The sequence below is a fragment of the Octopus bimaculoides genome, chromosome 20 (assembly GCF_046866305.1).
Source record: "Octopus bimaculoides isolate indiv1 chromosome 20, ASM4686630v1, whole genome shotgun sequence".
In the NCBI taxonomy this organism is placed as follows: domain Eukaryota; kingdom Metazoa; phylum Mollusca; class Cephalopoda; order Octopoda; family Octopodidae; genus Octopus; species Octopus bimaculoides.
In genome coordinates, this window is record NC_142947.1 from 30,800,722 (window position 1) to 30,813,787 (window position 13,066).

Consider the following 13,066-nt stretch of genomic DNA (forward strand, 5'->3'; position numbering starts at 1 on the left):
GTAAATCAACGTAAAAAAAGGACTTTCTCACTCCATTCTCCTAGGTTATATTTGTAGAAACTCTGGATATTTGTGGATTTCCAGGAGTGTTTCATATAATAGGCAATCTCTGGATTACCATTGCACTGATAGTCTGGACCTGTGGATGAGCTTGATAGGATAAATTACAGCGCATGCACGCGTGCGCACACACACACACACACACACACACACACACACACACACACACACACTGTAGTTTTCATGATGACTGTTCTGGATTGCCATTGATCATAGTATTAATTATATTTTCTCATACAGACTTGACCGTGTACAGCTGACTAGCGACTGTTCAAATAATACCATCATCAACAACAACAATGGTGGCAACAACAACAATGACGATGATGACAAAAACAATAACAACAAGAGTGGTTGCTTACCCTGCAAGAAATAGCAACCAAATCTCCCTCTCAAATTACACTATACAGACTTGTAAAAGGAATTAATAACATTATATAAAGTTTCACTATAGAACTCTATACAGATGGAACGGTCATGGCTGGAACGCCTTTTATCATAGGTGTGTTCAATCATATCTGACCTGGGGTAACCAAATAACAACAATCAGAGCTGATCTGGAGCTCAATTACACAACAACAACAATCAGAGTTGATCTGAGGTTACACAAACACAAGAAAAACAGCATTCAGAGCTGCCCTGGGCTGACAATAACAACAAGAAAAAAAGGCACCACCTACTGGAAAGATTTAGTGTGTTCAGATTAACATTTTCTTCCAACATCTCTGCCATTTTCTGCATTGCTTGAAATCCAAGATTATTGCTTGACAGGTTCTGAAAAGAGGAAAACAGCAAATACACACACACACATAAACAGGTGAGCATTTAACAAGGTCATTGGCTAATCACAACACCAGCACCTGTTCTGGCCCTATTTTTCTGTATATCACTGCTGGGGAGATGAGTTGCTGCTCTTTCTAGCAGTCAAGCATCCATCATTGACAAGACCAAGGAAGGTCAAAATTATGTGATCTGGTGGTCTTGGTGCTAGAGATGGCAGGGGTTTGTCTCCCAAATAGCAATATAAACAAGAGTACATTTTGCGTAAATAGCCAGTATGAGAGTTTCTCTCATGGTATCTACCACAGTATAGTTTGTTTTAACAGAACATCCATATTTAAGTGGGGATAGATATTACCTCCCACGCACAGACATGTAGTGATTGAGGAAAATAATATCAGCTCTGTCCATATGCATTGTTAGACATTCTAGGACTATGATGTCTGATGAGTTTTTGCTTGTTTAACACTTTAGCTTTCAGATTACTGTTGAATGTAATGCTTGCTAATTCACATTATTTTGAATTAATCATGCATTATCTTGTAAGCTTGAGATTTTGATGCTTATATTTTGAAATAACAGTGGAAGGTAAGTATGAGAGGTTGGACATGGTCAGTTTGAATATAAAATGGGTAAAATAATTTGGCGGGATATGATCAGTTTAACCCATTAGCATTTAAACTGGCCATTTCTGGCCAAAATATTCCATCTGTTTCATGCTCAAACTGACTAGATCCAGGCTCTCACACCTACCCTACAATGTTATTCTAAAAATAAATAATCACATTGAAATCTTGAAGCTACAAGATAATGGATGCTTAATTCAAAACAATGTGAATAAATGAGCATTACCTGTGACAGAATAATCTGAAATGCTAAAGGGTTAAATGCTAAATAGTTAAGACAGTGAGTTTTGGCTAATATTCCTATGAGATGAAATGAGCATGTAGAGGTTATTATGATGTTGCATAATGTAGTGTGGTTATAACATAGTATTCCATAGTGTAATTAAGTCTGGTATAACAAAAGTAGTATAGTGTATCATTGTGCAGTGTAGAAAAGTATAGCATAGGGTAGCATGATTTATCACAGTGTAGTGTGGCATAACATAGTATAGTATATCAGAGTGAAGCATAGTGTAACATAGGGTAGTATTGTATATGACAGTGTAGTAAGTGAAGTATAGTGTCGTATGGAGTCATGTATAGTTGTTTGGTGGTGGGGTGGTGTAGTTTTGTAAGATTTCTTATTTCTTTATTGCCCATAAGGGGCTAAACATAGAGGGGACAAACAAGGACAGACAAACGGATTAAGTTGATTACATCGACCCCCAGCGCGTAACTGGTACTTAATTTATCAACCCCAAAAGGATGAAAGGCAAAGTCGACCTCAGCGGAATTTGAACTCAGAATGTAGCAGCAGACGAAATACCGCTAAACATTTTGCCCAGCATGCTAACGTTTCTGCCAGCTCGCCGCCTTTTTGTAAGATTTCTTGTTGTAATAAACATTTTGGAATGAAGAACACTTTTTGTAAGGACTTACTAACGATTTGATACGATTACCAAATGTCAAAATTTCAAAGATGAAAGTGGCACCTTCATCTGAGAGTCGGTTGTCAGATAGAGTCAGTTCTTCAACATGTTCAATGTTCTGAAAGTGTAAAATCCAATTATAAAATAAGTATTGATTTATCACATTGACACATATTGACAAATTTATAAGGGACAGAAGATATTTGATTGAGTTTAACTCCTTCACTCCCAGCTCTGAATATTACTGGTTTCAAATTTTGGTACAAGGCCATCGACCTCAGGGTGGGGGTAAGTTGATGTAATCAACCCCAGTACTCAACTGGTACTTATTTTATCAACCCCCAAAGGATGAAAAGCAAAGTTGACCTCAGCAGAATTTGAACTCAGAATGTAAAGACAGACAAAATATCACTAAGCATTTCCCCCAGCAGGCTAACAGTTTTGCCAGCTCACTGCCTTATAGCTCTGTATATTATTAATACTTATTTAATTCATGTCAAACATGGTGTAGAAAACAAAGTCTATCATAATAAGATTTGAAATCAGAAGATAATCATGAGTGTGGTTGTGCAGTCAAGAAGTTCATTTTGCAACCAAATAGGTCCAGATTCAGTCCCACTGTGTGGCATCTTGGACCATGTGTTCCCTATCCTTGACCTGAGCAATGCTTTGTGAGTGAAATTGGTAGAAACCCATGATGTGTGTGTGTGAGTGATAGTGTGGAATAATGAGAATGCTTGCCCAACACTGCATTTGATGGATAAATATTTTTTATTTATGAATTAACACTGCTAGCAGTGGTTTCCACATGAAACCATTGGTAGCACCATTAATCCACAAATAAAGAGTGCATATGTATCTGTTTATGGGTTAAGGCTACCATTGGTTTTATGTTAAGAGAGAAATCCCTTAACAATTATCAAGCCTGCCTCATAGAGCATAATTGCTCAACTCCATCTTGGAAGGTAAGTATGAGAGTCTGCATATGGTGAGTTTGAACGTAAAACAATAATACTTTCTACTGGAGGCACAAGGCCTGAAATTTGGGGGAAGGGATTAAGTCGATTACATTGATTCCAGTGCATAACTGGTATTTATTTAATTGACCCTGAAAGGAAGAAAGGCAAAGTCACCCTTGGTGGAATTTGAACTCAGAATGTAGCAATGGATGAAATGCCACTAAGCATTTTGCCCAGCATGCTGACGATTTTGCCAGCTCGCCACCTTAAATAATAATAATAATAATAATAATAATAATAATAATAATAATAATACCATGTAGTGGCTCTCATGGCATCTAATCTTAAATGATTGGCAGTGTTAACATGTACATGTTTTGTCTTGATGAAAAAGAAGAGCTACAGCAAATTTTCTGCTCAGTACCACAGATTTGCTTGTCATTTGCTTGACCTTAACCAGTCAAACATATCTCTTGGTGGCTGACAATATGTGCATCTCTCATCATGAGCAAGTGTAGTGGAGGGGCGTCATAGCCATGTGTTGAGCGGGATTCTTTGGGGTTGGAATAATTCACCCCTAGAAACATGGGTGTCACAGATCAATATATGTAAAACTTGCAAAACACCAACCAAATGGTTCTAAACATGCAAGAATAGAATGAAATAATGAAAACAAGATTTTCTAATGGTAATTAAGGTGTTTCTGATCCCACAATGAGTTTCTGAATGCATGGAACAAGAATGGTGGACCTTGATTGTTTGATGATGACAATTCAGTTTTTCAATCAGTTGAATTACTTGATCCTGAATAAGTGTATAACTGGCTGACCATTCCACAGACAAGAGTGTTCTTATGTCGTTCTCAAGCAAATGCAATGTGACAGTGTGTGACAAGGCTGTTTCTTTTGCAATGCTGGTACAATCCATCCGGTGGGTTTCTATATGGTTTGTGACTTCTTAATTTCATTCACAAGGACAGGGCAGTCTAAGGCTAAAGAAAACATTTGCTCAAGGTGTCAGGCAGAAAGATTGAACCCGAGACCTCATAGCTGCAAAGTGAACTTCTAAACAATTTGACTATACTGTGCAATGAAGACAGTCGGTGTAAAGATTTGATGTGACCAGTCAAAGGGATGCCAAGTGATGAAGAACCACATTACACAAGACATCCAGCCAAGTACGACTACTACGACTACTTCTTCCACTCTGAGCAAGTTGGCTTGCTGGCTTGGCCTGTAGTTTCCTAACTGTTGACATGACTGTTGGAGCTGTGTTGGTGTCAGGAGGTCGCATTTTGCAACAAAGTATATGTATGTATATATATGTATATGTGTATATTTAATGAAAATACAGCACATAGTAAATATAATGGTGCTATTGGTAATGTTTTGGTATCCCAAGCAGATAAAAGATATACACATGTAAGAACAGAATGAAATATGAAAGCTAAGTTCTTCTTATAGCAATTGAGGTGCTTCTGGTTGACTGTAGACGTCTGAAAAAATGGGGGAAAAGTATTGCTAGTTTAACGTGTATGTGTATGTATATATATATATATATATACATATTTACACACACACACACACACACACACACACACACACAAACACTCACACTAACACATACGCATGCATATAACATTAAAATAAAAGGACAGAATGTAAAGATAGGGGCAAAACCTGACACAAAATATTGAATCCTAACCCTAACCCTAACCCTAACCCTAACCATTAACCCTAAACCTTAACTCTGAATCTTAATCGTAATCAACATTACCCCAAAATCTTGACCCATCAATTATTAAAGTACAACTAAAGGGACAACACCACTTGCTCACTCTTTCTCACTCCCAGATGAAGAGAAATGGATCCTGATGCAAGAAATATTTTTCAGAGCTAATGAACCAATTCAACTTTTCTGTGACCTCCCCTATTGATCTCAAGTTCACTTCCCAACAACATACTTCTGGGCTCAGTCTCACTGTTTTTAACTATAGCCTCAGGCTGATTAAAGCTTTGTGACTGGATTTGGTAGAGAAAAACTGAAGGAAGCCTGTAATGTAAGTACTAATGTATGTATCTTTGTATGTCATTCTATAGAGAAAGAACTGGTTCCTAATCTAGATCCGAGGCTTTTTCATTGGAATTTCAGCATCAACAACAGGGTATTTTTGTTATCTTGGGCAAGTATCTTCTACTAGAGCCTCAAGCCAGCCAAAGCCTTATGAATGGATTTGGTAGATGGAAACTGAGAAAAGCCCATTCTATATATGTATATATATATCTATCTTTGTGTGCATCTTTGTATCTGTGTTTGTCCCCCCCCCCGTCACCACTTGATAAACGGTGTTGGTGTGTTTATGTCACTAGTAGTGTAGCAGTTCAGCAAGAGAGACCAATAGAATAAATATTAGGCTTAAAAAATAAATCCTGGGGTTGATTTGTTTGACTAAAACTCTTCAAGGCAGTGCTCCAGTATGGCTGCAATCAAAATGACTGAAGCAAGTAAAAGAATAAAAGAAAAAATGAATATGTATATATATATATATATATATATATATATATATATATATATATGTATATATGTATATATATATATATATATATATATATATATATATATATATATATATATATATATATACATATATATATATATATATATATATATATATATATATGTATGTATGTTTGTATGTATTTATGTATGTATTTATGTATGTATGTATGTATGTGTGTGTGTATGTATGTGTGTGTGTATGTATGTGTGTGTATGTATGTGTGTGTGTATGTATGTGTGTGTGTATGTATGTGTGTGTATGTATGTGTGTGTGTATGTATGTGTGTGTGTATGTATATATGTAGTCATGGCTGTTGCCAGTGTCACATTACAGGCAGCCATGCTGGTGACATGTAAAAAATACCCATCAAATGTTGGGCTTCACAGTGAAGATAAGTGACCGAGACCTTTGGCAATATGCTGTGCTTGAGAAGACTCATCAAGCCAAGTGAAAGCCTAGTTGTGGCCGATACCAGTGTCATGTAAATGGCACCCATGCTGGTGGCATGTAAAAAGTACTCATTACACTCTTGGAGTGGTTGGCATTAGGAAGAGCATCCAGCCGTAGAAACTATGTCAAATGAGATTGGAACCTGGTGCCGCTCTCCAGCTTACCAGCTTCAGTCAAACTGTCTAACCCATGCCAGCATGGAAACAGATGCTAACTGATGATGACGATGATGATGATGTGTACACACACACACACACACACACACAGAGTAAATGAAAGATGGAAGATGGAATATTCGAGAATGTTTATTATTAATCACAAATTAAGTTTAACTTAACCTCTTCATTCTTATTCACACCAAATAGCTATTCGACTATATTTATATGTATTATTTTATAAAGCTTCAAAGACATCTGTCTGATGAATGGGAATGTGAAACTCCGAGTAACAGTTTTTGTGATGCCTTTGCAGCTTTATTAATAAAGCATATTACTCTACCTCTGGTATTTGAGTACTATTTTTACCACCTTGTTTCACATTTATGTGCTTACTCTGGTATACACACACACACACACACACACACACACACACACACACACATATATGTATGTATATATCTATGTGTATGTATATATGTTTGTGTTTGTGTTTGTGTTTGTCTCCCCATCACTGCTTGGCAACTGGTGTTGGTTTGCTTATGTCACTGTAACCTAGAAGTTTGGCAAAAAGAAACTGATACAATTAGTAACAAGCTTAAGAAAAAATTAGTATTAAGGGTGATTTTTTTTTCTAAAACTCTCCAAGGCAGTGCTCCAGCATGGCTGCAGTTCAACGACTGACACCAATGAAAATATAAAAGATAGCTGCCCCGATACAGACACAAAATATTGATATATAAAAGCTAATAAAAAATAAGAAGTCACTCACCCTCAGTGGAATGCTCATTGCATGAGCTTCTTTTGGTGTGATACTAAGATGCTCTAGATTAATATTGGTCTTAGGTATGTTAGTAATGAATGTAGTCATTGGCAAGACTTTGAAATAGTGACAGGCAAGGCGGTAGACATGGATTCTTGTTTCAACACTAGCTGCATAGATAAGTTGATAGAAGAATTTTAACATTACTCAGTTGAAACTGTTATCATCATCATCATCATCATCACCACCACCACCACCACCACCACCACCACCACCACCACCACCACCACCACCACCACCATCATCATCAGCATCATCATCATCAGCATCATCATCATCATCATCATCATCATCATTATGATTATTGAGTGAGAGAGCAGTGCATGCCATCAAAATGACACTGGGGTACAAACATATGAAGCCCAGTATACCCATCATGGCCACCTGTCTGATAAGGGTACACCAGGCACATGCATCACAATTATATGTGTGCAACATGGTGATCTTATATCAAGATAAACAGTGTATGACCTTGCAGGTGGGACCCAGTTAGAATTTTCTTCAGGTTGACTAGCCCATCCTGCTCAAAAGGTCCCTGAATAAAGTTTGTTTAAGGATGATGAACAAAACTTCCATGTTTCCAGAGGCGAATTATTCAAACCCCAAAGAATTCCTTTCAACACATGGCTATAATGCTCCCCACTACTTCTGCTCGTGATCAGAGATGCAATATCATCAGCCACTAAGACATGTTTGATTGGTTAAGATTAAGCAACTGACAAGCAATACTTCCAATCAGTTAAGATCAAAAGCCATGAAACCACTGCCTGGTACTACATCAGGGCATTTATTTTTATTTTTATTTTTATTTTTATTTTTATTATTATTATTATTATTATTATTATTGTTCAGTAGTTTTATTTTTATAACGTGCTTTCACTTCACTACCGAGCGCAGCTCTGTGCGCCTTGGGTATGTGCTGTGGTTTGCTGTGGTGCTCTTATGTTTACTGTATTGAAAGTGTTTTGCGTAGAATGTGTGCAGTACCCAGTAGTGCAATTTTCTGTATGTTATATATATTTGTAAGTCCTGGTGTTTTTGTTATGTTTTTGTCTGAATATTTTTTTATTATACCTAAGGCACTATTATTTATTATTATTATTATTATTATTATTATTATTATAATAATAATAATTATTATTGTTGTTGTTGTTGTTGCTGTTGTTGTTGTTGTTGTTGTTGTTGTTGTTGTTGTTGTTGTTGTTGTTGTTGCAATTTGTAATGTTGTTAGTGTTGTGTCCATTATTGTTGCGCTGTTATAGTCTTGTAGTTTGTGTAGAAAGTGAGCATTTGTGCCAATATTAACCAAACAGACCAGTTTATGGAAAAATTAAATCCTTATGCTATTGGAACTGTAGTGAATTGCAAAAAAAAAAAAAAAAAAAAGAATTGAACTACATTCATGGAATTTCAGTGCTACAAAACCATGGCCATGGATTTCCCCATTTGTCCAATTAATTTTCAACAAGTCAATGATTAGTATGATGCTGTATCTATAGGTATTCCTAATTGCAGATAGCAGTAATGCAGCAGCCTGAGAGTGGCTACACACTCCTAGTCAGGGGCACCCTGATCCCTTCTAGGTGGTAGCTTCTCATCTCTTTAAACTATTTTTCATGTTGTATTAAACTTTTAGCCCCTCCCACTGTTTATTGCTGTCATGGGCAAATCATAGCCTGTTAAACTTTCTGAATGGTAGTCCTAATGAAAAATCACTTGGAATTTTTTTTAGTGGTGTAGCCCATCTGGTGATGAGTCATTTCTCATTAAGCCTGCTGCTCAAGAAATGTTGCCTGTGCCTGGTTTAAAGTTATGTGCACCTCACTCACTGTTATGTTTTGTAAATCTTCTGCATAATATGCTTGTATTATACTTAAAACTCTTGTGATCAATAAAGAAACCATTTATTCTTATTCTTATGAATCTCACATATCCAAAATATATCAACCATTCTTCCCACAAAGTCACTTCCATTTTAATAATTTCTTAAAATACAAATCAATAATAAAACTGTTTTAAACTGAAATAGTATTAATGCTTTCTTAGATCTTTCATTTCTTTCTCTTTCTCTTCTTTTCTCTCTCTTTGTATTTCACTTAGAGACATACACATATAGGTACAAGAATGTTCTGTGTGGTTAAAATGATCACTTTTCAACCTTGTGGTTCTTGGTTTAGTCCCATTGTGCACCACCTCAGATAAGTGTCTTATTCTGTAGCCCCAAGCTGACCAGTGACATAAGAAGGAATTCTGTCAAGAGAGACTTGTATATGTATGTATGTATGTATGTGTTGTAGTGGAAATGGTACACCTATCCTACAGGACAAATGGTATGAAGCAGCCACTATTAAGTGAGATGACATCAGCCAGTACAGGGGAGTCATTGTAGAGTCATTGTAGAGTCATTGTATGAGTTCTCAGTTGGAGTTCAGTATCAGTTATGTGTTATTGTCAAGTTCGAGTCACAGTCAAGGTAGATGGTTCAAATTTGGTGTCTTGCAGAGCTATCAGTGATAGCACAATAGACAAAGTGGTGTATTACCATTCCGGAATACAAGAGATACACTGTATCCAATATCAAGAAAATATCATGGCTACTAGAGTAGATACAACATCTACAGTCACAACAGTGGTCATACATTATAACTGAGGAAAACACCACATCATAACAGTATGTGTGTGTGTGTGTGTGTGTGTGTGTGTGTGTGTGTGTGTGTGTGTGTGCATGCATGCATGTATAAATGCACATTAATATTCATATATTCTGTGCATATCACACTTTATGTTGACATTATAACCAATCAGTCTGCACTTTTGAAAACCTGCAGAATAAAGGTATCCCTTAAGTTGAGGAACAGGTAACAGCTGGCCTCAGGAAGACCTCTGGCAGTAAAATCCTGCCCTAAATAAAATTCTGTCAAGAGACATGCTAGGATGGTAAAAAAAATGATTGTTAAGTTATTATGATATATATATATATATATAAAGTGTAGTATATTGCCACTTAAGTGTGGCTGACCCCTAGGGGTGGATGTTACTGTTGCTTTTAGCCCCAGGAGGACATCTCCTCCAGCTGGCTTATCGACACACGACTGTGTCCTGTTTGCCAAGGGAGTTATCCCTCTCACCACGACCAGCAGCACGAACGTATCCGGATTTCAGGGTTATTTCCCTTCATCGGCGTTCGACAGCTGATGACCTTGGTGAGAGAGAAAAACCTGGCAAAATCTTATATCTTCTTTTCCAGTGACATTCTTCACTGATATTGAAAAGGTGAAAACAAGCAATGTTAATTCTCTAAATGAAGTATTAACAGTAACTGCACGATAAAGTGTAGTATATTGCCACTTAAGTGTGGCTGACCCCTAGGGGTGGATGTTACTGTTGCTTTTAGCCCCAGGAGGACATCTCCTCCAGCTGGCTTATCGACACACGACTGTGTCCTGTTTGCCAAGGGAGTTATCCCTCTCACCACGACCAGCAGCACGAACGTATCCGGATTTCAGGGTTATTTCCCTTCATCGGCGTTCGACAGCTGATGACCTTGGTGAGAGAGAAAAACCTGGCAAAATCTTATATCTTCTTTTCCAGTGACATTCTTCACTGATATTGAAAAGGTGAAAACAAGCAATGTTAATTCTCTAAATGAAGTATTAACAGTAACTGCACGATAAAGTGTAGTATATTGCCACTTAAGTGTGGCTGACCCCTAGGGGTGGATGTTACTGTTGCTTTTAGCCCCAGGAGGACATCTCCTCCAGCTGGCTTATCGACACACGACTGTGTCCTGTTTGCCAAGGGAGTTATCCCTCTCACCACGACCAGCAGCACGAACGTATCCGGATTTCAGGGTTATTTCCCTTCATCGGCGTTCGACAGCTGATGACCTTGGTGAGAGAGAAAAACCTGGCAAAATCTTATATCTTCTTTTCCAGTGACATTCTTCACTGATATTGAAAAGGTGAAAACAAGCAATGTTAATTCTCTAAATGAAGTATTAACAGTAACTGCACGATAAAGTGTAGTATATTGCCACTTAAGTGTGGCTGACCCCTAGGGGTGGATGTTACTGTTGCTTTTAGCCCCAGGAGGACATCTCCTCCAGCTGGCTTATCGACACACGACTGTGTCCTGTTTGCCAAGGGAGTTATCCCTCTCACCACGACCAGCAGCACGAACGTATCCGGATTTCAGGGTTATTTCCCTTCATCGGCGTTCGACAGCTGATGACCTTGGTGAGAGAGAAAAACCTGGCAAAATCTTATATCTTCTTTTCCAGTGACATTCTTCACTGATATTGAAAAGGTGAAAACAAGCAATGTTAATTCTCTAAATGAAGTATTAACAGTAACTGCACGATAAAGTGTAGTATATTGCCACTTAAGTGTGGCTGACCCCTAGGGGTGGATGTTACTGTTGCTTTTAGCCCCAGGAGGACATCTCCTCCAGCTGGCTTATCGACACACGACTGTGTCCTGTTTGCCAAGGGAGTTATCCCTCTCACCACGACCAGCAGCACGAACGTATCCGGATTTCAGGGTTATTTCCCTTCATCGGCGTTCGACAGCTGATGACCTTGGTGAGAGAGAAAAACCTGGCAAAATCTTATATCTTCTTTTCCAGTGACATTCTTCACTGATATTGAAAAGGTGAAAACAAGCAATGTTAATTCTCTAAATGAAGTATTAACAGTAACTGCACGATAAAGTGTAGTATATTGCCACTTAAGTGTGGCTGACCCCTAGGGGTGGATGTTACTGTTGCTTTTAGCCCCAGGAGGACATCTCCTCCAGCTGGCTTATCGACACACGACTGTGTCCTGTTTGCCAAGGGAGTTATCCCTCTCACCACGACCAGCAGCACGAACGTATCCGGATTTCAGGGTTATTTCCCTTCATCGGCGTTCGACAGCTGATGACCTTGGTGAGAGAGAAAAACCTGGCAAAATCTTATATCTTCTTTTCCAGTGACATTCTTCACTGATATTGAAAAGGTGAAAACAAGCAATGTTAATTCTCTAAATGAAGTATTAACAGTAACTGCACGATAAAGTGTAGTATATTGCCACTTAAGTGTGGCTGACCCCTAGGGGTGGATGTTACTGTTGCTTTTAGCCCCAGGAGGACATCTCCTCCAGCTGGCTTATCGACACACGACTGTGTCCTGTTTGCCAAGGGAGTTATCCCTCTCACCACGACCAGCAGCACGAACGTATCCGGATTTCAGGGTTATTTCCCTTCATCGGCGTTCGACAGCTGATGACCTTGGTGAGAGAGAAAAACCTGGCAAAATCTTATATCTTCTTTTCCAGTGACGTTCTTCACTGATATTGAAGGGAAATAACCCTGAAGGGAAATAACCCTGAAATCCGGATACGTTCGTGCTGCTGGTCGTGGTGAGAGGGATAACTCCCTTGGCAAACAGGACACAGTCGTGTGTCGATAAGCCAGCTGGAGGAGATGTCCTCCTGGGGCTAAAAGCAACAGTAACATCCACCCCTAGGGGTCAGCCACACTTAAGTGGCAATATACTACACTTTATCGTGCAGTTACTGTTAATACTTCATTTAGAGAATTAACATTGCTTGTTTTCACCTTTTCAATATCAGTGAAGAATGTCACTGGAAAAGAAGATATAAGATTTTGCCAGGTTTTTCTCTCTCACCAAGGTCATCAGCTGTCGAACGCCGATGAAGGGAAATAACCCTGAAATCCGGATACGTTCGTGCTGCTGGTCGTGGTGAGA

General features: G+C 38.4%; 1 protein-coding gene across 6 annotated transcripts in view; it reads right to left on the reverse strand.

Annotated features, from left to right (window-relative positions):
* The window catches only part of LOC106874277 (uncharacterized), an 85,853-nt gene that overhangs the window by 56,706 nt on the left and 16,081 nt on the right, over window positions 1-13,066 (reverse strand). For 5 of the 6 annotated variants that reach the window (XR_016237643.1, XM_089338321.1, XM_089338318.1 and 2 more), the window contains exons 4-6: window positions 7,271-7,431; window positions 2,385-2,492; window positions 741-834 (exon numbers count right to left, since the gene is read on the reverse strand). Coding sequence is in view for 5 of the 6 variants with exons in the window: in XM_089338321.1 (XP_089194447.1) it covers window positions 741-834; window positions 2,385-2,492; window positions 7,271-7,431 (363 nt within the window). In the remaining variant the exon portion in view is untranslated. The remainder of the gene's footprint in view (window positions 1-740; window positions 835-2,384; window positions 2,493-7,270; window positions 7,432-13,066) is intronic. The other variant, XM_089338319.1, reaches the window with a different exon arrangement.